A 26,572-nucleotide genomic window follows, 5' to 3' on the forward strand; every position below is an offset into this window, starting at 1 on the left:
TTTAGCAAAGAATCCTGCTAAGTCAGTTTAGGGAGAGTCCCCCCACCCTTGATATCTGGTCAAATTGCTTATCTCCCACCCTTGACATCAAAGTCTTTGGCTTGCCTTTAGCAAGAATCCTATTAAGTCAGTTTAGCAAGAATCTCCCTTAATATCTCCTCTTGGTAATTTTCCATCTGCTGACCCCTGACTCTGCTCTGAACCTGAAGCTACCTCTGCTACATTCGGAGGTGAGCTCAGCTTCTCTCCCCTATTGCCACAGTCTTGAATGAAGTCCGTCTTGCATCTTGGACAAGTGTCAGAATAATTTCTCTGTAGCAGGATCTCCTGGCAGAAGCTGCGGTCACGGAAGGAAGCGGCCCCTCACGGAAGCTCAGCCCGAGGCAGGGAACGTGCAGGGGAAGAGATGCCCCACCTCTCTACTCCCGCCCTCCACTCTCCTGCTGGTCCCTCCCATCAGCCGAAACCAACAGAAAGTCACAGGGAAGGGATCCAGGTGATGCCATCCATCAGGGTCAGACTTCCGGGACACAGTGAAGGTGGAGAACGGATCTAGGGAGCACGCAAATGGGGAATAACCAGCCCACCTTCTCGCCAGTGGGTGGCATAAGCTGTATTTAATTAATAGGGTGGGAATTCTTTTTTCCTTTAAAATGTTAAGAATTCTCTGAGACTGACCCAAGAGGAGGTGGCTGGGGGGGGACACGCCTACCAGGGCAGCATTGGTGCCAACCCACCAAGGGGGTCAGAGGGAACTGATACTCAGACCCAGGCCCACCAGACCTCTTGATGCCCAGAAGGTGACACCTAGACCAGAAAAGGGACTTTGCAGGACATTGAAGGTCAACAAGGCAGACAAGGAGTGTGGCAGAGACGACTCTACAGTTTTCATCCTGATTCAAGAAAGTCCCAGGAAGGGTGGACTGTGCTCTTCCATCTGTTAGATGAGAAATGGTCACTTTGTGAGGCCCAGGCCCTTCCAATCCTCTGTCCCTTCCTCTTACTCCTGTCACGGCACAGCCAGCAGTTCTGTACTGGCCTCGGGTGTTTTGTGCAAGAGCAAAATGACGGGGGACCCTGGCCAGGACCACCTACCTCCCACCTGCAGCCCCCAGACTTCTCAGACACCATGGCATGCAATACCACACAGCCCATAGGGACTCATGCTTGCACAACCCAGAAGATGGCAGTGGGGTCAACTCCCATGGGCCACCCTTGAACCATGAGGGTGTGGAAACTGATAAACAAATGTGTCCTCCTTCCGTCTCCTAGGTGGACAGTCTGAGGTGCATTTCATGGGCTCCCCGGGAGGTCCCACGGGATCAACCACACGGTCGCCCCAGCATCAGCTGACTTGAGGGTATGTCCCGGGACTGGCCACCTCTGACTCCCTATTCCACACCCCCGTCCTGCATTCCTACTTCCTGGAATCACACTTATTATGTAACTTGGAAAAGAAAAATATGAAGCTTTCCAGTTGAGCTCAGCCTTCCGGGAGCCAAGAGCTTGGGAATGGCCTGGCCTCGAGTACACAGACTCATAATCCAAGATTCTCGGTCGACAAATGTGTCTTCATCCCTGAAATGCTGCCACTTCTGAGTCTGAGGGATTAAAATATAAAGAGACTCTGCATTAATTAGGACTTGGTTATTGCAAGGGACAGAAACAGAAATCACACCAGGTTAAGCCAATAGTTCGGGGGGAAAAAGATGAGGAATTGACTGGTACATGTAACCACCCAGAGAAAATAGAGGTACAAGGGGTCCAGGGGTTCAACATCACCATCTTCACCTTCTCTCTCCCTCTGTCTCTCTCATCTCTCAGTTCTGTTTCTCTGCGTGTCAGCCACATACGCTTCCAGGGCATACAAGCTACTTCCACACAGAGAATTTTGAGCTTACATCCTCTCCAGCTAATGGCAGAGAAAAGAGAGAACTTCTCTCTCCCAGCAACGGTATAAAAATCCCAGGGAACGAATCTGATTGGCCCTGCTTGGATGACACGTTCACCCCTTGAACCAATCACTGCAGCCAAGGAATCAGCTGCTGTGATTGGTTAGACTTGGGTCACTTGCCCACACTTGTGGATGGGGCTGTATGGGGGCCTCAGATAGGCAGCTTCAACAGAGGTTTTCGGAAAGGACTTTGGGGGGAGGAATAGTTCCCTAAAGGAAGGTGCAGCGGTTGCTGTCTGTGTTCCAAACATATTCCTTGGGCCTTACTTCTGCTGCTGATGCGGGGTCGGTGAGCCGAGGAGTCGAAAGAAAGATTTCTTGGACTCTCAAGATCTGGCAGTAGTGCTCTTTTATTTAGAGAATAGTGTGGAATAGCATGGGGACAGGGCCCATGGGCAGTCAGAGCTGCTGCTGCCAGCATGGGGACAGGACCCATGGGCAGTCAGGCTGCTGCGTGGGGACAGGGCCCATGGGCAGGAGGAGCTGCTGCTGCTTCCGCTTCTGCTGCCCCCGCTGGCATGGGGACAGGACCCATGAGCAGGCAGAGCTGGTGCGTGGGGACAGGACCCACGGGCAGTCAGAGCTCCTGCTGCTGCCCCGAGTTGAGGGTTAGGGCTAATTTTATAAGGCATGGGTATGTGAGTCATCTCTTTACAAGACAAAGGAAAGAACATGAACAAAAAGTTAAAATGGTATCAGTCCAGGTGGGGTCTGGTCATTGGGTGATCCCATGACTTTTAGACAAGAATCAAATCGGATTAAGTAAAGGTTAGAAAGGTTAGAAGCCACCACCCTAAATCAGTTACATGAGATTGCCAGACAGCAACCAACTTAAGTTCTTGCCTTCCCCATTAAGAGTTTCTAGGGATAAGGTCATCTCCTTTCTTCTTCCTGGTACAGAGAGGGAGGCACCTTTTACAGATAGAGATTTACCTTACAAATGTAAATGTGTCCCAACAAGGGCAAGTTCCATTCCCCCAGAGCCTCCCTCCCTGTCCCAGTTTATCGAAAGCAATCAGCCCCAAACAATCCCGATGTCAAAGAGACATATCCTGGGGTGGCCAATTTCAGGTCCCTACAAGGTCATCCCCCCTTCCTTCACAAACGCAAATATCTCTCAAAGGGCAAGCAAATTCCAGTCCTCAGAGCCTGCTTCTCATCTGCAATTTTAAAAGTAACCAGCCTAAAATCCTCATCACTGCTGCCAGTATCTGCAGCTGTAGGTCTGAGAGCTTTGCCCCCGATTCTCAGGAGATGCTCTGCCCACTGGCCTAGCAGGCTGGAAGCAGGCCAGTTAACCCCGATGGGCAGCCATCAGCCAATACACGCCAGCAATGACGTGTAACACCCCATCGCCCCCATCCCTCCGGTGGGATACCTCTAAGGGGTGTTTCCCACTATTTGCAAAGCTCCCCCGTGTATAAAGTTCCAGCCACCCTCAGAAGTGGCTGGCTTCCTCTGTGCCATTGGGATCCCCTGCCTTTGCTGTCTTACTTCCCCTCCCAATGGGTGCTTCCTGCACTTTCCAAATTAGCTACTGGAACTTGAATCCTAGCCTCAGGGTCTGCTTCCAGGGGAACCTAGACCAAGAGAAAAAGGATTGGTAGGGGGCAGGGGCTACTGTTTCATGAAAAGGACAAAAACAGCAGTTGTCACCCGCAGCCCTGCGCCTTCATTCTCTGGTTCATCTGTGGGTCTCAGGTCTGGGAGTCCAAGAAGCGGACCCTGAGACCCGGGTTCTCCTGCAGCCGTCTATGGCAGGAGAGCTCTCAGAAGAAACCTAGAAGAAGCTGAGGAAGCAGGACAGGGCAGGGAGAAAGCCCAGCAAAGGCTCATCTCAGCTTGATCCCAGGAGGAGCCCTGGAGCATGAATAGAACCACAAAATTGTCCCCTCGACCTTGAGGCAAGGGGCCGGATCTTTATACCCTGCTGTTGGCCAGCCGGTGGTTACAGGCTGCCCTCCAGGAGAGGGGCCGAAACCTTGCAGGCATTCCAGATATTCACAGCAGGCGGGACCCCGTGGGGCTCTGGCAGCATCTTCTACTTGCAGAGTGCAGGTTATAGGAAAAGGAGCGTCAAAGCGGCTGAAATTTTGACACAGACAACAAATATATATTGGGTGTGGCCAAGAGCCAGGATACACGAACTTCGCCTTCCCAAAGTTCAACATGTACTTGTGGAATTTAAAATACAGTCAGCCTGTGCCAGACCCCCAGCTCCGTGCCGAAGGATTTCCATCCGATGGAGTTCAAGGTCTTTCTCGTCGGCCCCATTTCCCACTGTTCCCTGCAAGCACCCCGTGTTCCAGCCAGCCTGGGCTCCGCCTAGACCCCATCTGCTGCTTCATTCCCACAGCCTTTGCACACGCTGTTCCCACTGCCTGGGACCCCCTTTCCTCCCGTCTACCTGGTGATCTCCCACTGACCCTTTCAGACGCAGCTCGAACGTCACTGCCCCATAGATGTAGGTTATGAGCAGAGAAATTTTACCCCTGGGTGCCTGGAAAGCTTAGCATTTGGAAAAAAAATTAGTTCATGGATTTCACCATGCCAACAGAGTAACAGAGAAAAATCTCCAGGGATCCGGCGCACGTATATGACTGACAGCCGCAGTGAGCCAGGATTGGGCACTTATGACAGTGGCCCAGAGTCCTGTGATGCCCTCTCCATGCAAAACTCACTAAATCCTCCCTATGACCCTTGACCCTCAGGGGTAAGCTCTATGGTAAACCCCATTTCGCAAAGGAGGCATACAAGGCACAGAGAGGCTAGATAATGTGCCCGAGGTCACACAGCTGGTAAGTGGCCGAAGTAAGAGTTGAACTCAGACCCTTTATACCCTGTGTCATTACCGCATGCTGTGCTGAGTGAATGATTGAATGAACGCAACTAGCAAAACCAAAATGACACAAGATCCAGAGAGAAGACAGCCATGCTGAGTCAGGTCGGCCGTCCTGGTCAGTCCCTGCCCTGGGGAACAGAGTGGGCTAGGACAAGCAGTTCCGAGGGTCTGGCTGCTGATAGAGGAGACGGCGGTCCAGGATGGGCACCTCCTTCCTGAAGCGGACTCCCGGGGCTCCAGTGTTCCTCCCTCCCCTGGGTCCCACGGCCACAGCCAGCCCCCGCCAGCCCCCTTATCTCACCAGATTGCAACTGCGTGTTCCCGTGTCTGTCTCCCCCACTCAGACACAGGGCCGGGCTTCACTCAGCCCTTTTTGGCCAGGACCGTTTGCCCAGGCTAGAAACAATCCATTTTTCTTGACTAGAGGAGAGGTACAGGATTCGAGACCCCGGCAGCCCTGGTGAGATCACAGCCAGATCCCACTCCCAGAGGCAGCGCAGCAAGAAGCCAGCTCCTGGCACGAGGTCAGAACAGGACCAGCTACTCAGCTGACGAGGTACTGACCGGGCGTTCGCTCTTTCTCCAAAGGAGGGGCCTGGGGCTGGAGTCAGAGCTTCCTCAGGACCTAAGGGGTCCCAGCATCCAGGTATGGGGGGCCAGGCAGTGTGTAGGGAACTCAGAGGTGATGCTGAAGAGGATGCCTGTGAGTTCTCAGGGAATGTGTCTGAGTGCTGCCTGGTACTTTACTCCGAGAATCCCATAGGTACCTCTGGGCTCAGTGGGAAAGTATGCTGTGATTGATTAGCAATGTCTGCCATGGGTGCGGGATGGCAAGTGTGGGAACGTATGTTATGTGTTTACCATCCCAGGTGACAGGACTGTGGGAGAAGGGAGCTGGGCAGATAAACAGCATCTGACATTTATTAAGCACCTAGAGCATGCCAGGCACCACATTAAATGCTTTTCCTGCTCTATTTCATTTAATCCTTAAACCAGCTCTAGGAGACGAGTGCTGTTTTCTAGAAGGTCAGCTCCTTGGGGGCCATGATTTTGTCTACCTGTGTTCAGTGCCATATCCCCAGCACCTAAAGGAATACCTGGCATATGGCCAGAACTCAAGAAGTATTTGATGTTGAATAGATGAACTCCCATTTTGCAGATGAGGAAACTGAGGCTCAGGGAGATGAGTAACTTGCTCAAAGTCCTGCAGTGCTGGGTGTGTAGTAAGTGCTGCCATAGGAACTCTGTGGAACTTTCTGCAATGATGGAAATGTTCTGCAATCTGTGCTGTCCAACATGGCAGCCACTAGCCTCACGTGGCCACTGAGGACTGGAAATGTGGCTCGGGCAGCTGAGAAAGCCAATGTTTCATTTTATGTAATTTTAGCTGATTGAAATGGAAATGGCCACATTTGGCCGGTAGGGACCGTTTTGCATAGCATAGCTCTACAGCCTGAGGGCTTGACCACCCAAGGCTGACACCAAATGCCGGAGTCAGAGAACACGACCCAGGTCCTCCACAGTCGCATACGAGGGCACTGAGACTTTTAAGTTAGAATTTCAGGGGCCGGCCTGGTGGCGCAGCAGTTAAGTGCGCACATTCCGCTTCCCAGAGGCCCGGGGTTCTCAATGGACCCGGGGTGTGGACGTGGCACCACTTGGCAAGCCATGCTGTGGGAGGCGTCCCACATATAAAGTAGAGGAAGACAGGCACAGATGTTAGCTCAGGGCCAGTCTTCCTCAGCAAAAAGAGGAGGACTGGCAGTAGTTAGCTCAGGGCTAATCTTCCTCAAAAAAAAAAAAAGAAGAATTTCATCGGGGAGGGCAGGCAGTAACCGGTGAACGAACCGACAAGTAATTGCATTTGTGTCCAACAATTCTGTGAAGGCTTTTATCCATGTCGTCTAGTTTTACACAGGAGAGACTTGAAGATTCCAGAGACACGGCTCACTCAGGCTTACCTGCTGCCTCGGACCCAAGCCCGGTTTGCAACTCTGAAATCGCAAGCCCCTCATTGTAACATTTGGCAAAAAGAGAAGCAGGTGGGGGCCGGCCCAGTGGCGCAGTGGTTAACTTCGTGTTCTCCCAGGGTTTGCCGGTCTGGATGCCCGGTACAGACCTATGCACCGCTTATCATGCCCTGCTGTGGCAGCATCCCACATATAAAATAGAGGAAGATGGTCATGGATGTTAGCTCAGGGCCAATCTTCCTCAAGAAAAAAAAAAGAGAGAGAGAGAGAGAGAGAAGCACATGGTTGGTCCGATGTGGTGTGGAGGAGTCAGGCGGTGGGCAACGCGAGCTTAGTGAGGAACGTCAGTGGTGACAGCGGTTCTGACCTGACAGGCCCCAAGACAGTCTGCTCCAGGTGAAACCATGACATACAGGGAGCCTCCTCCCGTCCATCCTATACCTGTACCTGCTTCCCTCCCTCCTCCGTACCTCTGTCCTTTCCCTCCAGTCACAGGGGAACTTGAGCAAGTGCCCGAAGCTGATGAATGCTAAAGTACAAATGACTAGTAGAAAAGTGCCCATTTCCAAACGACCTCCATCTTAACAGGAAGCCAAGCCTTCAGCCAGAGAACAGCTCTCCAACTGGTAGCGTGTCAGGCACCATCAGCAAAGGCCGGGAGTCATGGAGCTTTATGTACTGGGCACTGCTGGAAGCGGTAGGCATGTATTAATTCATGTAACTCTCCATCGACACTGCAAGAGAGAAGCAAGTGCTATCCCATTTGGATGTGGGGAAACTGAGGCAGCAGAGAGCTAAGTAGCTGGTCCAGTTCACACAGCTGGGGGAGTAGCCAGGCCAGGGCTCCCATCCAGGCAGGGCTGGGGAGAAAAGTATTGGGGAGGAGAGAGAAGGAGGAAGGGGGAGGGGTGAGAATGGCAGGTGGCAATTTTTCTTTAATCTGAGATTAAGGACGACCCAAGGACTGGGGCCTGACTCCTGCTATGGCTCCACCCGTTTGCTGGTCTGGTGCGCAGGAGGCATCTGTTGCTTCTTGTTCTCTGGTCTAAACAGTTACAAACTTAGAGGAGTGAGCGGTCCAAGAATTCTGCCTGTGGACGTGATCTGGGTTGGCCCCTGGGCCCGCTCATTTTTGCCAGGCTGCGATTTTTCTAGATTACTCAGCCTTCGGGAGGGAAGCTGGCCAAGAACAAACCTCTGGCGAGAAGAACAGGGTGTTTAGAGAACCGGTCCCACCTCCTCCTCCCTCCTCCAGGAGGCTCCGGAACCTGGAAATTCCCTGGCTGGGGAGAGCTGGCTGCAAGTAGCTGTTCTCACAGGGTCCCGCCCATTCCAGGCCCAGCTATTCTGGGGGGCCTGGCTGACACCTCTCCCTGCCTCCCCTCAGTGCTGGCCGAGACCTCCTGGGCACCAGGCAGATCAGACCCAACTCAGCAGCATCAAAGAAAAGCAGCTTGCAGCCCTGCCAGGGGAAGCTTCCAGCATGCTGGTTAACTGGTTAACTCGGCACTGGCATATGGTGGCCATGGTCCCTCGTCCTGGTTCCTGCACTTGCCAGCTGTGTGATATTCAATGTGCCATGCAGTAGGTCAGAACCTCAGTCTCCTCATCTGTAAAGTGGGGATAATATCGCATCAACCCATCGGGCTATGGTGCGTTACCCACGATTAACCGAGGCCCCCTCCCCCGCCCTTCTTTGGCCATTCCGACTGTCCAGATGGTGTGCTTTTTGCACGGGCACTCTGCTGTGACATGTGCTTTTGAACTGAGGCATTGAGGATGGAAATAATGTGAGCCTCTCAGGTTCCTCTTTGGTGAGAGTTCCAGTCATTCCATCTGGGGCCAACAGTCACACAGGGACCCACATCAGACAGGCCTGCCCTTGGGGTTTAATGCTCTGGGTTTGTCCTGAGATTCTTAATAATTTCGTCTTTTGCATTTGTGTTGTGGGAGCGAAAGTGAATGGAAGAATGGAGCGTGTGCTGGGGGTCTTGCAGCCTCGGGTCACATGGGGTCCCACCTCCTCTCACCCCCCTGGTCACCCAGGATGGTTCTTGGCCACTTGCGCCCTCGTCCCTGCCCAGCAATCACCGTCTCCCCATGGGGGCCTGGGCACATGCACCCTGCCCACCAAATCACACGGTCCCAGGCACCTGTGAGGGTCTGTGTGTGTCCCATGAGTATCCCTGTGCCCAGGGAGCAGCATGAAACAGGCAAAAAAAGCACCAGGACTGGTCACAAGGGAGACCGCAGAAGAAAGGAGAAAGCTTTTGTCCTGCTTTTCGAACAAGGGGCCCCACGTCTTCCTTTTGCACCGGACCCTGCAAATTGTGGAGCCACCCCTGGTTCCACCTAGCAGTGCCTGAGTCTCAGAAGTGACAGGTGCAGAGCCACAGACAGGGGCACCCGCTAGCACTGCCTTTGAGCGCTTGGTTAGAGCCTTACCAGTGTGCGCTCCTCTGACCCAGCAACTCCACCTTACCCTCAGAGATGGGCACAAAGCTGTGTGTGCAGGAGTGTTCACCCGGCACCGTCTATCAGAGTGCAACCAGCCGGATGCCCAGCAGTGATGGCGGGTCAAACACACACACCAAATCCGGGGATCGGATGCCGCCGTTCAAATCACATCGAGGAAGAAAACTTACTGACATGGGAAAGACTCAAGGGTAAAAAATGGTGGTCACCAAGGGGGCCACATCACCTGACCGCCTCTGCGTAGATGCGTGGGAAATATAGGCATGGGGAAAATTCTGGGCCGATTGACACGAAGTACCGACAGCTGTTCTCCTCGGGCGGGTGACGTTTTCCCCTTTCGTGCGTGTTTGTGCTTTCCGAGTTCTCTGCACAGCGGGTGCATCCCCTTTATCACGACACAGAGGCAGGAGAGGGCAGGGGGCAGGGGCAGGCCTGCAGGCTGCAGACTTTGAGCCCAACTGCCTGGTTCTGTGACCTTGGGCAAGTGATTTAACTTCTTTGGGCCTCAGTTTCCCCATCCGTAAACAGGGAAAGTAATACTACCTCCCTCCAAGGGTCGAGGAGCTGAAACGAGTTAACACATGCAGGGAGCTAAGAGCAACGTCTAGCACGTAGTAAGCTGTACGTAAGCGGTGGCAGTATTACTGTGAAGAAATTATATAAGGGAACATGATGGAGAGACGACAACACTGACAATTATTATTTTTGCACGGGGCAGAAGTAAGGGGTTTATTTTTCCTTTCGGACTTTTATTTCCCAAGTTAAGCATGCACCCCTTTTATAATTTGAGAAAAATGTTCCTTAAAGAAAAAAACAAGTGAAAGGATAGTTCACGAAGTGGTCTTGGGGAAAACTAGGTGAAGTCAAGTGAGCCACGTCTGCTTATTTTCCAGTTCAAGGTCACGTGTGGATTCCTGAGCGTGTCCCAAGCCCTTACTGCAGGTTGTCCATCTCCTAAGATGTCACTGCCGAGTTACAGGCCCTTAAAATAAAATATCTACCTATTTATTATCTACATCTAATATCTGCCATCTATAGCTAAATCTCAATAGATATAGATATATTCATATATACATAGAGATCCAAATAAATAACTTTATCTATATCTACCCATCTCTATCCATATCCATATCCATCTATCTAGAGAGAGACTCTTTAACTGTAGCTACAAAAAAGAATACGTCCCACACACAGCACTCTGAATATAACCCGAGCACAAAACTAACCATGATACGGTAATTACTGATTTATTTGTTTGTCTCCCTCCTTAAAATCCCCGAAAGTTTCTTCTTTCTATCCGCGGCCCCCACCACAGTGCCTGGCACATTGTAGAAATTCTCTAAAAGTCTGCTGCATGAATTAGTGAATGAAGGCATGTGTGAATTCACGTAAGAGCAGAGATTCGCTTGTCAAGACAGAGACATGGAGCCAGATGTGGGATCAGCTTCGTTGGGGTGGAGATGGGTCAAGGAAGGGCTGAAGATGAGCGAGTAAGGCTTCGGAGCAAAGATGATGCTGAGGAAAGTACTGAAGGGTGAACGTGTATTTGTCCCCATAGAGAAGGGGAGAGAGATGGAGCGTCAGCAATCCGGGCAGTGAGAACATCATTGAAAGGGCCCTCGAGGGAGTTTCAAGGCTGGTTTTACTCTGACTCCCTTTAATTTAAAAAGACCCTTTCTATACTTTGGTTTCTGAACAAATTAATGATATTTAATACGAATTCCAGTCACAAAAAATTTTTTTAAAATAAAGGCCTATAAATGTAATGCTTTTCAGGGAGAAAAGCAGGGTGTGAGTGGGTAGTGGACTGAACTACGAATGAGAAGGCCAGGGAGACCAGAGGCTCTTATTGACCCCATTTCACAGACCAGGAAACTGAGCTCGGGTGGCGGAGCTCCCTCAGAAGAGAGCATGGAGCTTACTCCCCCATGCTAATCTCCCCCACCAGTAAGGCTGAGAACGCAGTCATTCGATCACTGCACAAATCCTTCTGCATCCTTACTTTGCATCAGAGGTGACTGAGACCCAGCCCTCCACACACCCCCAGGTGGCAGCCGCTGGTGAGAGGTGCTATGGCAAGGGTGGGACAGAGCCGGGACCAGGCTGCTCAGGGGCCACGACCTGACGGAAGGGGCCCAAGTGGAGTGTTGTGTCTAGAACAGAAGAATATAGAACGGCCTTGAGGATGCGCCTGGTCATGCTGACTCCCCACCCCTATTTTGCCTTCTCTTCTGGCCCACCTTCAGGGGCTGCGTCTAGCCCTGCTTACGCAAACTTGAAAGATGCTCTGACTCCTTTCCAGAGGAGACAGAGACTAGAAAAACAGGAGAGAGAGAAGTTTTTTATTTGGTTTTGATGTTGAAACAGCTTTATTGAGATATAATTCACATACTATCAATTCACCCTTTTATTTTATTCATTTCTTTTTAAGACTGGCACCTGAGCTGACATCTGTTGCCAATCTTCTTCTTCTTCTTCTTCTCCCCAAAGCCCCCCAGTACGTAGTTGTATATTCTAGTTGTGGGTCCTTCTAGTTGTGGCCTATGGGACGCCGCCTCAGCATGGCCTGATGAGCGGTGCCATGTCCCCGCCCAGGATCCGAACCAGCGAAACCCTGGGCCACCGAAGTGGGGCACACAAACTTAACCACTCGGCCACGGGGCCAGCCCTTTTAAATGGCACAATCCATTGATTTTTAGTATATTCACTGTGTTATGCAATCATCAATACTATCTAATTTCAGGACGTTTTCACCACCCCCAAAAGAAATCCCTTATTCTTTAACAGCCACATACCCCCAAACCCCCTCTTCCCCTGGCCCCTGGCAACCACAATCTGCTTTCTGTCTCTATGGATCTGCCTATTCTGGACACTTCATATGAATGGAATCATATACTATGTGTCTTTTTGTGTCTGGCTTCTTTCATTCAGCATGTTTTCAAGGTCCATCCATCTTATAGCATGAGATAAGTTTGACAATTGATAGACTGATCGGTGAAGGTTAAATTCATTCATTCCACAAATATTTAATGAACGCCTATTGTGTGCCAGCCCTGAGGGCCCAGCCAGGAATAAAACCGACAATAAACCCTGCCCTGGAGGGTTTCTAGTGGGGGAGCGAGACAGTAAACCAAACGCATAAATTATTTAGAGTATTAGACAGTGGCAAGAGCTACTGTGAAGCGTAAAGCAGGAAGTGGGGTGAAGAGAGAAGAGATGTGAGTTTAAATAGAGGGGTCTGTGAAGGCCTCACCGTGGGGTGAACGCAGGGCCCGATCGAGCTAAGACTGGAAGGAGGTGAGGGAGCAAAGAGGCCATGGCGATGCCCCTCCCAGGACTCAGGTCCCCGCAAGCTTGTCCGTCCCCTCGGCCGGGACCTTGCCTGTCCCGTCCACGCCGTGTCGCCGCGCCTGGGACGGCGGGGGACACCAGCAGGCACTTGGCGATGCGCGCTGGGGCATGCCCCTGCCGGGCGGGACGGGGCCGTCGTGGGGCGCGAGCCGATGGGGTCCACCCTGCGCCCCTCGGCCCGCACGGCGCAGGCCCCGCCCCGGCGCCACGGAGCCCCCGCCTCCGGGCCGCCGCCATTGGCCGCGCGCGCCTCCGCCCTCGGCCTCGCACTTCCTGGCGGAGCCATGGCCGCGCACCCGGCCGGCCCCGGGGCCCCGGCGCCCGCGCCCCGCCGCCCCACCCGCCGCGCCCGTCCGGCCCCTCCGCCGGGGCCCCCAGCGCCGCGCCGCTAGCGCGCCCTGCAGGTGGGCCTCCGCGCCCCGGCCCCGCGCCCGGGACCCCCGCGCGCCCTGCAGGTGGGCCTCCGCGCCCCGGGCCCCCGCGCGCCCTGCAGTTGGGCCTCCGCGCCCCGGGCCCCCGCGCGCCCTGCAGGTGGGCCTCCGCGCCCCCGCCCGGGCCCCCGCGCGCCCTGCAGGTGGGCCTCCGCGGCCCCGCCCGGGCCCCCGCGCGCCCTGCAGGTGGGCCTCCGCGCCCCCGCCCGGGCCCCCGCGCGCCCTGCAGGTGGGCCTCCGCGCCCAGGGCCCCCCGCGCGCCCTGCAGGTGGGCCTCCGCGCCCCCGCCCGGGCCCCCCGCGCGCCCTGCAGGTGGGCCTCCGCGCCCCGGGCCCCCGCGCGCTCTCCGGGCGCCAGCTTGCCCCGAGCGTCCGGCCGCGTCCCTCCGAGCCGCGCCGCAGGTGCCCGCGCGGCCAGGGGAGGTGTCCGGGCGCAGCCCCCGCCGCTCCTCGCCGCCGTCTCGAGCTGCCCGGCGGCCGTTGCGCCTGCGGTTCCGCCAGGGGCTGCCGGGTCCGAGCGAGCGACAGCGGCGTCCCCGGAGACCCAGCCGGCCAGCCCCGGGACGGGTGAGTGCTGCGGGCCCCGTGTCCGTCTGGGCACCGTTGTGTTTCCCCGAGCGCGGAGCTCGGGCGGGTTCGGGGTCGAAGCCTGGGGGAGGAGGAGGAGAGGAGCTCTCTGGGGACCCTCCTGTCCGGACGCGGCCTCGGTTCCCGCGTTTACTCAAAGACTTTCCGCGCACAGGCCCTGGGGATGGCCGTGACCCCCTCACCTGCTCCCGGGCAGCACGGGAGGCAGCTGACGCCCAACACTCCCGTGGAACTCGGCCCCAAACCACTTGCCCGGAGACAAAAGGGCGCCTCCGCCAGAGAAAACTCTCTCTAGAAATCTTGGCCTAGAAAAGACAGCCTTGAGCCCCGAGGGCCGACTGAGCCCTGGCTGGCTGCCCGCGGGGGTGGAGAGAGGGGCCAGCTGCTCTCTGTTGTGTGACCTTGGGTGGGCCCCTCTGCCGCCGGAGCCCGGGTGTCAGAAGTGATGGTGGCACCTGTCTCAGAGGGTGAAGGGGAAGCAAGGACGTCAGGGCTGTGCAGCAGGCAGGGCATGAATGCTGTTTTCCTTCCCTTCCCCGAGGGGGCACTTGGGACAGGGCTGACAACTGGTCTTTGTCACAAAGTTGCTAGTTTGTCAAGAGAAATCTAGTTGTCCCTTCCTTCCCCCGGGAGCTGGACAGGATGGAGTGTGCCCGAATTTATTGCTCCCGTGGGAATGCTGTCTCCAGTTTTGAAACAGTAATGACTTTTTGTCACGTTGTTCCTTATTAGCAAAGCCTGTTTGTTCAATAGGTAACAAATTGATCTTCTGATCTCAGCTAGGGGGTGGGACATTCCTCCTTAAACCTGCAGTCCCAGGATGTGACTTGTGCCCCTGTTGCTGGCCTCGACCTTCCTCTGTGTGCTCCCCCACAACCTGGCTTGATGCTTGGCATTTGAAAGCCGGAAGAAAGCTTAACATCTGATACACCAGCCCATTGCATAGATGCCACCGTGAGGTCTAGAAAGCGTAACATGTTTGTTCAAGTTTATACCAAATATTCCAGGTGGGGCATAAAACCCATCAGAGGTTTCCTGCCTGCGGGCTTTTTTATTTTTAAGGCCGGGCAGACAAGCCGAGGGGTCGAGAGCGCGGAAGCCACCCGGGGTTGGAATCCCAGCGCTGCCGCGTCTTCCTAACTAGGGGACGCTGGGCAAGTTACTTCCCCTCGCGGCTGTCAGCTTCCTCCTCCGTAAACAGGATGATGATAGTGCTGGCCTCATGGAGTTGTTGTGGGGATTAAGTCAGTCAAGACACAGGAGAGCCCTTCAGACAGTGCCGTTTGTCTAGAACGTTCTGTACTGGGTAGACATCAGTGCACCACATCCTTCCCTTCATCATGGTATTTAGAAAGTAAGATAGTCTCAAAGAAGACTGGGCCCCCGAGCAGCAGAGCGTCACGGTGAGGGGCCCAGCTTTGATTCCTGGCCACTGGCCAGCTTTGTGTCCTTGATCTCAACATCCTCATCTGCAAAATGGGATCAGTGACATCAGCCTGTGGGGCTAGCTCGTGAGGGTCCTTTAGCTTGGATCCAGGGTTGCAGTCTGGGCTCTGAAATGATAACCATCGTCCTTAGAACCTTGATCTGGCCCAAAGGCCTCGTTGAGATCAAGCATCAAAAAGTAGGTATTTGTAGGAGATGGGCTAAGAGACATGAGGTCGGCTTTTAGGTGACAGAGGAACACTTGTTAAATGTTCTGATTCTAACGACTTGATGTTTTCAACTCACAGTGCAGAAGAGTTCTTTGTCGTATGCTGGTTTCCCTCCCTCTTTTCCTTCATGTGACTGTTTTTGCTCTTGTTGTCAGTGACATCTGCCAGCAGAGCCTGCAATTAATGAATGACCGCGAGTTGTTACTGCATAATCAGAAACCGTCTTCTTGTCACAGGGCTGCAGCCCCTTTCGCGATGGAGGGAAGCCGGCAGACGCGAGTGTCTCGGCCATACAAGATCAGCGAGTCTTCAAAGGTCTGTGTGTGGTCGCCCACCCCCTGTGCATGTTGCCTCGGACGTGTGACGTTTTTCTGATGAGCTCATTCTTCACGTGCTGGCCGATTTTGTGTTCTTGGTGGCGCTGTTAGTCTCCTTAATGATGAGAAGAGATAGACATCGGGCCAGGAGTCAGAGAGAGCTGGGGTGCGAGGGAGGGTAGAGACACAGCTTGGCTCGTTTATTCTGCGCCTCAACCCCAAGAGGTGATGGGGCGGGATAAAGGCCATGGGATTTCCGTCCACACTTGGGGGCTCCAAAGCTCCAAGGATGTGTCCGTTGAGAAGCCAGCGCCCGACCGTATGGCGGGGGTGATACGTTGTGTCCCTGGGTGTTAGAGGCCCAGAGTCCTTACTTTCTGGGACCCTGAGAGCCAGCGAGGGTGGGTTCCCCAGGGCCAGGCCACCAGCCTGTGTCGCACTGGCTGCATCAGAAGCTCCCTGAGAGAAGGCGTGGAGGAGCTGTCTCATTAGAAACACGTCTGCCGGGCGCCACCCCAGGCCTGCTAAATTAAAATCTGAGAGCGGGCGCTGGAAACCTACGCCTCGGGGGACTCAGAGCAGCGTCTGTCCCCGAAGCTGCTATCGATGAGGATCGGGGGACCGAATCGCGGAGTGGTCCCCGTTTACACCTGTCTCTTTATAAATATTAATAACACCCTGTTTTCTTTAAAATTGGCCCCTTTTCGAGATTAAATTTTATGCTTACCTTAGATCATGCATTCTCAATGGGGCCGATATTGCCCCCAGGGGGGTGATGCTGGTTCGTGGGGGTGCAGAAAGAATTTTACTCTCTTTATGTCTAAAGCACGCTGTACATACGTACTTGCCCAGACATACAGAACATATGTGGTGTTAAAAGTTCATGAGGGGCTATTAGGAAAAAATATCTTAAAAGAGGATTGGAAAAGAAGATTGAAAAATACCACTTTAGATGAAGGGGGTTGTGAGCAGCCTGTAGATTTGAGGGAAAAAAAAAAGAGAGAATGGGATTCTACAGATGTGCATGAAAGAGAAATGGGATGTGATTTTCAGGAGAGCTTGGTTCTCCTGAGAAATGGTCTCCTGTTTCCATTCTAGTTACTGAGGAGGCTCTTGCCAAGCCCAGCTTTATCCGCCGTGAAGGCCCGCAGAGGTCTTGCTGCCGTCTCAAAGGGGCTTTGTTTCAGAGCTTGCCTGCAGAGACAGTGTAGCTTTCTAAGTTTGATAGCACTAGAAATCTTTGTCCCTTACAGCCAGATACTGCGCTTGTTTCTTTCTGAATCAAAGGTTTTAGGAATAGGGTGCTCTCTCCCTTGGCTGATTATATTTAGGTTCCAAACATTTCCCTTTTTTCTTTCTTTTTTTTTTTGCTGAGGAAGATTGGCCCTGAGCTAACATATGTTGCCAGTCTTCCTCTGTTTTTTGGATGTGGGATGCTGCCACAGCATGACTTGATGAGTGGTGTGTCAGTCTGTGGCTGGGATCCGAACTCACAAACCCCAGGCCGCTGAATTAACCATTATGCCACCAGGCCAGCCCCAATTCCTAACGTTTTATATTAAAAAAGTGCCCAAATCATAAGTGTACCCTTATTTTCCATGTAGCCAGCACCCAAATAAATTAAAGAGCATTACCAACCCCTCCAGTCAAGAGAGCCATTCTCCCAGCTTCCAGCACCACAGCTTCGCTGCCCTAAACTTGCTGTAAATGGACTCAGAGGGTGGTACCTGCTCCTGTCACTCCTCATTGCGCTTCTGAGCTCCACCCCACTTGCCACCCGTGGTGGGAACTTGTTCCTTCTCAGTGCGATGGAGTCTTCCATTGTGTGACGGCCCCTGTTGGTTCATCGGTTCTAAGATGGGTTGATCCATTTTGATGCTGCATTCTTTTTTCACATGAAATACCCCAGACCTGCCGCCTCCTGTCCAGGGTTGGCACCTGAGTCCCTGCGCATCTTCAGCCACCTCGCCTCTGAGTAAGGCACCAAAATAGGAAATGCGGGAATGAACAGGGTTAATACCATCAGAGAATGTTGGGGATCGGGGCTTCTCAGTTATGAGAAGTGCTGCCACTCCATTACTGACGTCCCTTTAAAATCGGGAACTCACACTTGTCTGCTTTTTGAAAGTTCTCGTCTCTCTGGCTACAACTATCAAATAACCAGAAACGGGCTGTGCCCGAGACCCCGGTAAAAAATGGAACGTGCCTGCTTAGCGTGGAGACCCAGTTTTAGAAACAGCGGCAGCCTTTTTCCCTGCCCTGCCTCACGGGAGCAGATGGCTCCCTCGGCAGCTGTTGTCTGCGGCTTTCCCTGGTCCCTGCCCCCGGGCTTCTTTCCCTTTTTACTCCGCAGGCTGGGGTCATACGTGCCCCCCCTTTAAGTGTATAGTACCAGCATACACACCAGCTTAGAGACAACCGGGGGCCCAGGGTGGGCAGACAGCCCACCTGACGCCCCTCACCTGCTTCTCCCAGGACACTAAGCCTTTCCTATCACTCTAGAGGTGCTGTGGTGCTTTTTAGTTTCCTTCCTTCAGTCCACACCCGAGAGGACCTCCGAGCCAGTGTGTGTCGGAGCCCAGACCATCCCTGCTTAATTAGAAACCAAAACCAGCCAGCCTTGGCTCTCTCTGTGAGTAACCAGAACAGATGGAGATGCCCATGAGTGGGCCTGTGAGGAGCCACCCTGTGATGGAGGAGCACAGAGCCTGGCTCTCCCAACTTGGGAGGGAAGGAAGCTTCAGGTCACATCTGGTGTCCTCATGAGGACATCGCCCGCGCCTGTAATACAGATGGAGCGACTGACGTTGGAATTGGCCGGCCGAGGCAGGAGCGCAGGGGAATACAGTCCCCCGTTTACAAACATGTCGGAGGCAGTGAAGAGCACATCTGGAGGGGAAGAAAGAGATGAAAGCCACACCTGTAGGACGCATGTCGAGAAGTCACCTGTAAGAATTGCGGGACTTGTAAGCCAGTCGCACAGCTGCTCCCACCTGCTAACCAGGCCCTCACTCCCTCTTCCCTTTCTCCATTTCTGCTTTTCAGCCTTAACGCCTGGCCGGCCCTTTCCCTCAGTCGCCCCCAAGTAGACCAGCTGCTTGCTGACAGTTCTGAATGGTCTGTTTTTCCCTCTGTTGAATTTTCCGATTTTCTGGCGAATGAATAAAGCGGTGTGTGGTTTCCTTAATGCCTCATGCGTGACTAGTCCTCCGAGACTTAGAAACTGTCGTCTCGGTCTGACGTGTCTGCATATCCTCAAAAGCACGTGGCGGGCGTGTAGCACTCCGTGAATGTCTGCCAACCTGAATTTATTGAGTTTAGTTCGGATTAATTATTCATATTAATTGACTTGTTGATTCCAGGGTAGCATGGTGACTAAAGGTTTGGGTCTGGAATCAGACCTGTGTTCACATCTCAGCCCTGCCCCTCCATCACTGTTAGTCTCCGAACCTCAGTTTTCGTCTATGCACCCAACACAGAAGCACCAAGTACATAAAGCGACTATTAACAAACCTAAAAGATGATATTAATAATAACATAATAACAGGCGTTCCCGTGCAAGGTTTTTGTGCTGCTCGAAGGAAAGAGTGCACAGCATGGCACACGGTACATGTACGCCCCCGAGAAGAGATGGCCTTCCTGCCTTTGACATGCAAGCTATTTCCTTTAGCCCTGGTGGTGGCTGGTGAAGCCACCTTTCTGAAAGACGGATGCCCAGAGCAACTTAGTCTGGATACATTGCTGAGTCTTCGGGACCTGCCACATCCCTCAACCGATCAGTAGAAATGAGGTCTCTGTAGCATGACCATGTGCCAAGCGCTTTCTAAGACACTGAGAAAGCCGTCTTCTCAGCACCAGCCTCGGTGGGCACTGACGATCACAACAGCTAACGTTTCTCCAGCTCATTGCCACGTCCTGTCTCATTAACTCCTTGAACCGGAGTGGTAAATACCCTCAGCCCCACTTGTGACCCGTGGAATTCTCACCACTTACCCCACACCCGTCCAGCTCGTAGGTGGCAGATCTGGGATTCAAACCCAGAGTCTGTCCGACCTGGGAGGCTCCGCCCCGAGCAGCTTCTCCCACAGCATTTTTCAAACCTGTTCGCTCGTGACCCACAATAAGAAAGATAGAGGGGGAGGGGGGGAAGAAAGAAAACTTAGGAATTCTATTTATAGAGAAGGAAGGAAGGAGAAGAGAGAGGGAAAGAGAGAAAGGTTTTAGGAATTGTGTTGATAAGGAAGGAAGGGAACCTGCGATACATACACACACAGAGAAACACCCTAATTTCCTGTTCTCTCGTGCCACTGTAGTTAAATGCCAGTCGTGATGCGCATTGGTTCCAGGACCCATGGCCGTGGGGCGGGTGGGCGTGCTCCCCTCCGCAGCCCGGTGACCGCAGAGCCCTGACGTGCGCTCTCTGCCGCAGGTGTACCGCTGGGCCGACCACTCGAACACCGTGCTGCAGCGGCTGAACGAGCAACGCCTCCGCGGCCTCTTCTGCGACATCGTCCTGGTGGCCGACGAGCAGCGTGTGCCGGCGCACCGCAACCTGCTGGCCGTGTGCAGTGACTACTTCAACTCCATGTTCACCATCGGCATGCGCGAGGCTTTCCAGAAGGAGGTGGAGCTGATTGGCGCGTCCTACATCGGCCTCAAGGCCGTGGTGGACTTCCTGTACGGCGGGGAGCTGGCCCTGGACGGCGGCAACATCGACTACATCCTGGAGACGGCCCACCTGCTGCAGATCTGGACCGTGGTGGACTTCTGCTGCCAGTACCTGGAGCAGGAGGTGAGCGAGGACAACTACCTGTACCTCCAGGAGCTGGCCTCCATCTACAGCCTCAAGCGGCTCGACGCCTTCATCGACGGCTTCATCCTGAGCCACTTCGGCACGCTGTCCTTCACGCCCGACTTCCTGCAGAACATCTCCATGCAGAAGCTGTGCGTGTACCTGAGCAGCAGCGAGGTGCAGCGCGAGTGCGAGCACGACCTCCTGCAGGCCGCCCTGCAGTGGCTCACGCAGCAGCCCGAGCGCGAGGCGCACGCCCACCAGGTGCTGGAGAACATCCACTTCCCGCTCATCCCCAAGAACGACCTGCTGCACCGCGTCAAGCCGGCCGTGTGCTCGCTGCTGCCGCGGGAGGCCAACTGCGAGGGCTTCATCGAGGAGGCCGTGCGCTACCACAACAGCCTGGCGGCCCAGCCGGTCATGCAGACCAAGCGCACGGCGCTCCGCACCAACGAGGAGCGCCTGCTGTTTGTGGGCGGCGAGGTCTCAGAGCGGTGTCTGGAGCTCAGCGACGACACCTGCTACCTGGACGCCAAGAGCGAGCAGTGGGTCAAGGAGACGCCCCTGCCGGCCCGGCGGAGCCACCACTGTGTCGCCGTGCTGGGGGGGTTCATCTTCATCGCCGGCGGCAGCTTCTCACGGGACAACGGAGGGGATGCAGCGTCCAATCTTCTTTATAGGTATGACCCCCGCTGTAAACAGTGGATCAAGGTGAGACTAAAGCCAGATTATTTCTTTACTCTTGAGGGCTTTCCATCTCCTTAACCAAGCCTCGACTGCCCCTCCCTTCTCTCAGACCTTGAATTGGGGTCCCGCTTCTGAACGAGATGTGACGATAAACCGATGAGCCATGTAATTCCCACCCTCCCCCACACCCAGACCCTGGCTCGGGGCCGTGAGGGCTGGCCGTCTGCCTCCTGCAGGGTCAGCCGTTGTCCAGAGCAGCGCTCTCCAATAGAACTTTCTGCGCCAATAGAAATATTCTACGTGTGCACTGCCCAGTACAGTAGCCACCAGCCAGATGTGGTGATTGAGCCCTTGAAATGTGGCCAGTGGGACGGAATTTTCTATTTTATTTCATTTTTAACTAGTTTACACTAGAGTGTAAATGGCCACACGAGGCTAGTGACTACCATAATGGATAGCTCCCGTCTAGAGATTTGACCCACACTTCCAACAGTCTTCCCGTCTTAGACTCTCCGCCAAGCTCCTCTTTTGGAAAGGTTTGGAGCTAGTTAAGGAAGCTACGATGTTCACGCCCGGTAGGAATTATGGCCCTCTGGCCAGTGTGGCGGCCTAATTCTGGGAAGAGTGTGGGTCTTTGTGTTAGACCTGACTTCACATCCCAACTTGGCTGAATCGCTGGGGATTTCAGACTGGTTCCTTGCCCTCTCTGAATTTCAGCTTCCCCTTCTGCAAATGGGTTGGGGGACATTGACCTTCCAGTGTCAGGGGGATTGTAGCTCACTTTGAGTGGCAAGCACCTGGGTAGGGAAGGCGTTCCCTTCTCCCACGGACGCCTCTCCAGGCCCCCACCCACGAAAGCTGGTCTCAGTCTTCTTTTTTTTTAATGAAAGTGTTACTTTATTATTTTTTTTCTTCTTCTTCTCCCCAAAGCCCCCCAGTGCATACTTGTATATTCTAGTTGTAGGTCCTTCTAGTTGTGGCATGTGGGATGCCGCCTCAGCGTGGCCTGGTGGCGGTGCCAGGTCTGCGCCCAAGATCCGAACCGGTGGAACGCTGGGCTGACAAAGTGGAGCACGTGAACTTAACCTCGGCCACGGGGCCGGCCCCGGTCTCAGTCTTTATATTTACACCTCAGTGTTTTTACTTAACTCGGTGTTTTTCTGAGCTCAAAACTCAGAACAGATTCCAATGACCTTTCAGTTTTATTCTGAAAAATCTAAAACTAGGGGCCAGCCCGGTGGCGCAGCAGTTAAGTGCGTACGTTCCACTTCTCGGTGGCCCGGGGTTCACCGGTTCGGATCCCGGGTACAGACACGGCACCACTTGGCAAAAGCCATGCTGTGGCAGACGTCCCACGTATAAAGTGGAGGAAGATGGGCATGGATGTTAGCTCAGGGCCAGTCTTCCTCAGCAAGAAGAGGAGGATTGGCAGCAGCTAGCTAAGGGCTAATCTTCCTCAAAAAAAAAAAATCTAAAACTACCCACCACGGTGCCCGTCTTGCCACCAGGAAGAGGCTCCCAGCCTTGGAGCCCGTCCTCCAAAGTTTTTGTAGCAGTGGCAGCCTGAATGTAGGGTCTCCCTTGGGACTCCGTTTGTGTGTTCTGCTTGGGTTATTTAAAAAAAGAGTTGACTCTTCTGCTTTTTAATTTCCCGTTGAGTGCCACCTTCTGCCTGTTAACACAGCTGGCAATCAGTGTTAATTTAAAAAATATCTGAACGGGGGAGGGGGCGCGGCGAGAGGAAAGATGAATTTTTATTCCAGGAAACCACGAAATCAGCAATTGTGAACTGACTGTGTGTCCTGCAGAATTTGAGTCCACAAGGTCGGCCACGTGGCCAGACAAGTTTGGGGAACCATGTTCTCCATCCCTCTCTTGGGAGTTTGCGATGTCGGAGGGGTTCTTGGGGGCTCTGAGAAGTCCCACCCGAGAAACCCTTCTTTCTTCCAGTTTGACTCCCTTCCCCCAAACTCACCCAACCACCGCCTGGCCTTCCCGGGCCGCGTGTCCCCTAGAGCACTTCTGGGGACTCGGTGCAGATGTTGACGCTGTCCGGGATGGGGAAGGGAAGGTACGAGTGTCTCGCCTCCGCAGGTGGCCTCCATGAACCAGCGCCGCGTGGATTTCTACCTGGCCTCCGTGGACGACATGCTGGTGGCCGTCGGGGGCCGGAACGAGAACGGAGCTCTCTCTTCGGTTGAGACTTACAGCCCCAAGACCGACTCCTGGTCCTACGTGGCCGGCCTGCCAAGGTGATTGGGGCGTTTTGTGGCGGACTCTTCAAACGTGGCAACTTGGGTTACGGTTCAGTGCGCGTCACCTCCTGGATGGCCCGGCCTCCAATTCCGGAAAGAATCTCCCCGCTTGTAAATAGCGGTCGGGAGACCCCGAGGGGCGGAGGGTCTGCTGGTGACACATCAGGGCTCCTGTTCTGCGCCGTCTGGGTGCACGTGTCAGCTCTGCCGCTAGGCAAGCGTCCCTCAGTTTCCAAGTCGGTTTGCTTCCTGAGTCTCAGGGAGTATGAAGTTCAGACACTGAGGGCTTCACCTGAAATCTCTCTGAGTTTGGGCAGGAGTTGTTCAGAGAGGTGGGGGCATCAGTACCAGATCTCTGACACCAGCATGCGTCTTCACCCCGCTGTCTCTGTTCCTCGTCTGTAAAGCGGGCACGCTGAGAGCCCCTGCCGCAAGGGTTGTCAGGAGGAAGGACGGACCACTTAGGAGACCCCACACGGCACCCAGCGCCCAGGAGATGCTCCAGGCCTCCCGGCCCTCCTCATTCTCTTCAGTCTCCCGGCGTTGAGGCGTGCGTTTGTTGAGCACTGATTATAGCACAGGTTTAGCAGAAAGGGCATGCCCTCCGTTTCACCGGCTCCCTGTCGATGAAGCTGCAAAGCACCCTTTCTGAACCAGGCTCGTGTGGAGCGTGTTCAGGCGTCTCGGGGATTTTGTCCCTGGGAGTTAGGAGACTGTAGAGGTTAGCCTTTGGGTGTGAACCCCAGCTCCTCCAGGCCCCCGTCACTTTGATGGAGGTCCCCAGACGCCCGGGGAGTAACACCGGGCACCTGTGATCAATCTGACATCCATGATCGTAGCTGCTGATTACTACCTGCCACCTCCGGGCCGGGTGCTTCATGTGACGAGTCCCTGGACATCTCAGTAACCTGTGGGGTGGAGGTTGGCGCCTGTCTAATTTATCGTCCAAGCCAGGATGAACAGGGCAGGTCGTGTGGTCTCGGTAGGGTTAGGGGCTTTATTTACCGTCCCGTTTTACAGAGGGAGAAGTGAGGCCTGATAACAGTGCTGAGAGCGTCTGCTGCCGTTGTCTCTCTGGGCTGCTGTGTGCTTCGTGCACCTCTAAGCCTGCAACCACCTGATTACTGCTTTTTCTTTCTCAGTGGGCCTTCAGTGTACAGAGTTGGAATAAACATAATCCACGAGGCTGTCCTCCTTACTGCGTGCAGGCCCCACATTTATTTCATTGACTTACACTTTGTTCATTCATTGACCTGTTTGTATAACGGGACCGCCGTGAACCCACAGCCCAGCCTGGGAGCCAGGACGCTGAGCGGTGCTCCCGTCTCTCCGACGCTGGGTCACCCCAATCCTTTCTCTCCCATCCACCCGCCTCCTGCCGGGAGCCGCTGTCCTGAATTTTGTGACATTGTTCCCTTTTTGTTTCACCTTCGTGCTTCGTTTTGTGTTTTTCTTCTTTGTCTTTATAGAGGCTTCATTTCTTAGAGCAATTCTAGGTTTACAGAAAATTGAGCGGAAAGTACAGAGTTCCCACGTGCCCTCTCCCCCAAGCACACACATTCTCTATTTTTAACATCTTGCCATAGTGCATAGCGCAATACATTTGTTCCAACTGATGCCCCAGAGTTGACACACTGTCATTAACTAAGGCCCACGGTGTGCTTTAGGGTTCCTTCTGTGTTGTACATTCCGTGGTTTCGACAAATGTATAATGTCCTGTGTCTACCATCACGGTGGCGGACAGAATAGTTTCCCCACTGTAAGAATTCCGTGTGTTCTGCGCACTCCTCCCTGCCCTCCTAGTCCCAACCGCTGGCAGCCGCTGGTCCGTTACTGTCCCCATCGTCTCGACTTTTCCCAAATGTCACGTAGTTGGAATTGCACTCGATTTCGCTTCCCCGTCAGGTGTGTAATCTGATCGGGTCCATATTTGTGCCTCGATAGCACGTTGTTGTTTTCAGTTTTTACAGGAAGGATCACAGTCTTGTGATTATCTGCTCTTCTTTTTTTTTTTTTCAGTATTTTTTTTTCCTTGCTTTGTCTCCCCCAACCCCCCCAGTACATAGTTGCACATTTGTAGCTGTGGGTCCTTCTAGTTGTGGCATGTGGGACGCCACCTCAATGTGGCTTGATGAATGGTGCCATGTCCGCGCCCAGGATCTGAACTGGCAAAACCCTGGGCCACCGAAGGCGGAGCGCACAAACTTAACCACTCGGCCACGGGGCGGCCCCTATCCGCTCTTCTCAGATGGGGAAACAGAGGGGCCGAGCTGGGGTTCTCACCCAGCAGTCTGCCTGCTTCTTCCTGTCCAGCGACAGCTGCCTTCTGTGACGTGTGCACGGGGTCCCTGCTCCCTGCATTATACTCTCAAATCTTCACCGCCCCGTGGGCAGGTTGTCCTCATTTTGTAGAGGAGAAAACGGAGGCCCCAGCTCGTGGAGGTTCAGCCCGGCAGGGCGCTGAGCTCCCTCTCCGTCTCCGTCCGTCCATCCGTCTGTCTGTCTCTCCGCAGGTTCACGTACGGCCACGCAGGCACCATCTACAAAGACTTCGTGTACATCTCCGGGGGCCACGACTACCAGATCGGCCCCTACCGCAAGAACCTGCTGTGCTACGACCACCGGACGGACGTGTGGGAGGAGCGGCGGCCCATGACCACGGCGCGCGGCTGGCACAGCATGTGCAGCCTGGAGGACAGCATCTACTCCATCGGGGGCAGCGACGACAGCATCGAGTCCATGGAACGCTTCGACGTGCTGGGCGTCGAGGCCTACAGCCCGCAGTGCAACCAGTGGACCCGCGTGGCGCCGCTGCTGCACGCCAACAGCGAGTCGGGCGTGGCCGTGTGGGAGGGCCGCATCTACATCCTGGGCGGCTACAGCTGGGAGAACACGGCCTTCTCCAAGACGGTGCAGGTGTACGACCGCGAGAAGGACAGGTGGAGCCGAGGCACCGACCTGCCCAAGGCCATCGCCGGCGTGTCGGCCTGCGTGTGCGCCCTGAAGCCGCGGCTGGAGGACAAGAAGAAGAAGGGCAAGGGCAAGAGGCCCCAGGACCGGGGCCAGTGACCCCGCCCGCGCCTGGCCGCGGCCCCGACCTCGTCCCCACCGCCAGCTCCCAGAGTGTCTGTAGACCAGCAGCGCCTTCGTAGAACCCTGGAACCCTCCCGTACTTCTTAGCAGCTTTTTTTACTTTTATGATTCTTGGTATTTCTATGATATCACAGTAACCGATTAAATATTCTATATAACTTTA

At 54.3% G+C, this 26,572-nt stretch overlaps 1 protein-coding gene across 3 annotated transcripts; it reads left to right on the top strand.

The window, feature by feature from the left end:
- The first annotated feature begins 5,134 nt into the window (after positions 1 to 5,134).
- On the top strand, positions 5,135 to 26,572 carry KLHL36 (kelch like family member 36). 3 transcript variants are annotated; one of them, XM_070262120.1, is made up of 6 exons: positions 11,585 to 12,996; positions 13,086 to 13,589; positions 15,502 to 15,580; positions 20,012 to 21,085; positions 23,156 to 23,313; positions 25,830 to 26,572. In XM_070262120.1, exons 1-6 carry the CDS (start codon positions 12,701 to 12,703, stop codon positions 26,383 to 26,385), a joined length of 2,667 nt encoding a protein of 888 aa, XP_070118221.1. In that variant the 5' UTR covers positions 11,585 to 12,700; the 3' UTR covers positions 26,386 to 26,572. The 3 variants fall into 3 exon arrangements, with proteins under 3 accessions (XP_001502396.1, XP_070118221.1, XP_023493193.2); XM_001502346.7 differs by lacking the exons at positions 11,585 to 12,996; positions 13,086 to 13,589 and adding an exon at positions 5,135 to 5,352; XM_023637425.2 differs by lacking the exon at positions 13,086 to 13,589.

The sequence above is a fragment of the Equus caballus genome, chromosome 3 (genome assembly GCF_041296265.1).
Source record: "Equus caballus isolate H_3958 breed thoroughbred chromosome 3, TB-T2T, whole genome shotgun sequence".
NCBI lineage: Eukaryota > Metazoa > Chordata > Mammalia > Perissodactyla > Equidae > Equus > Equus caballus.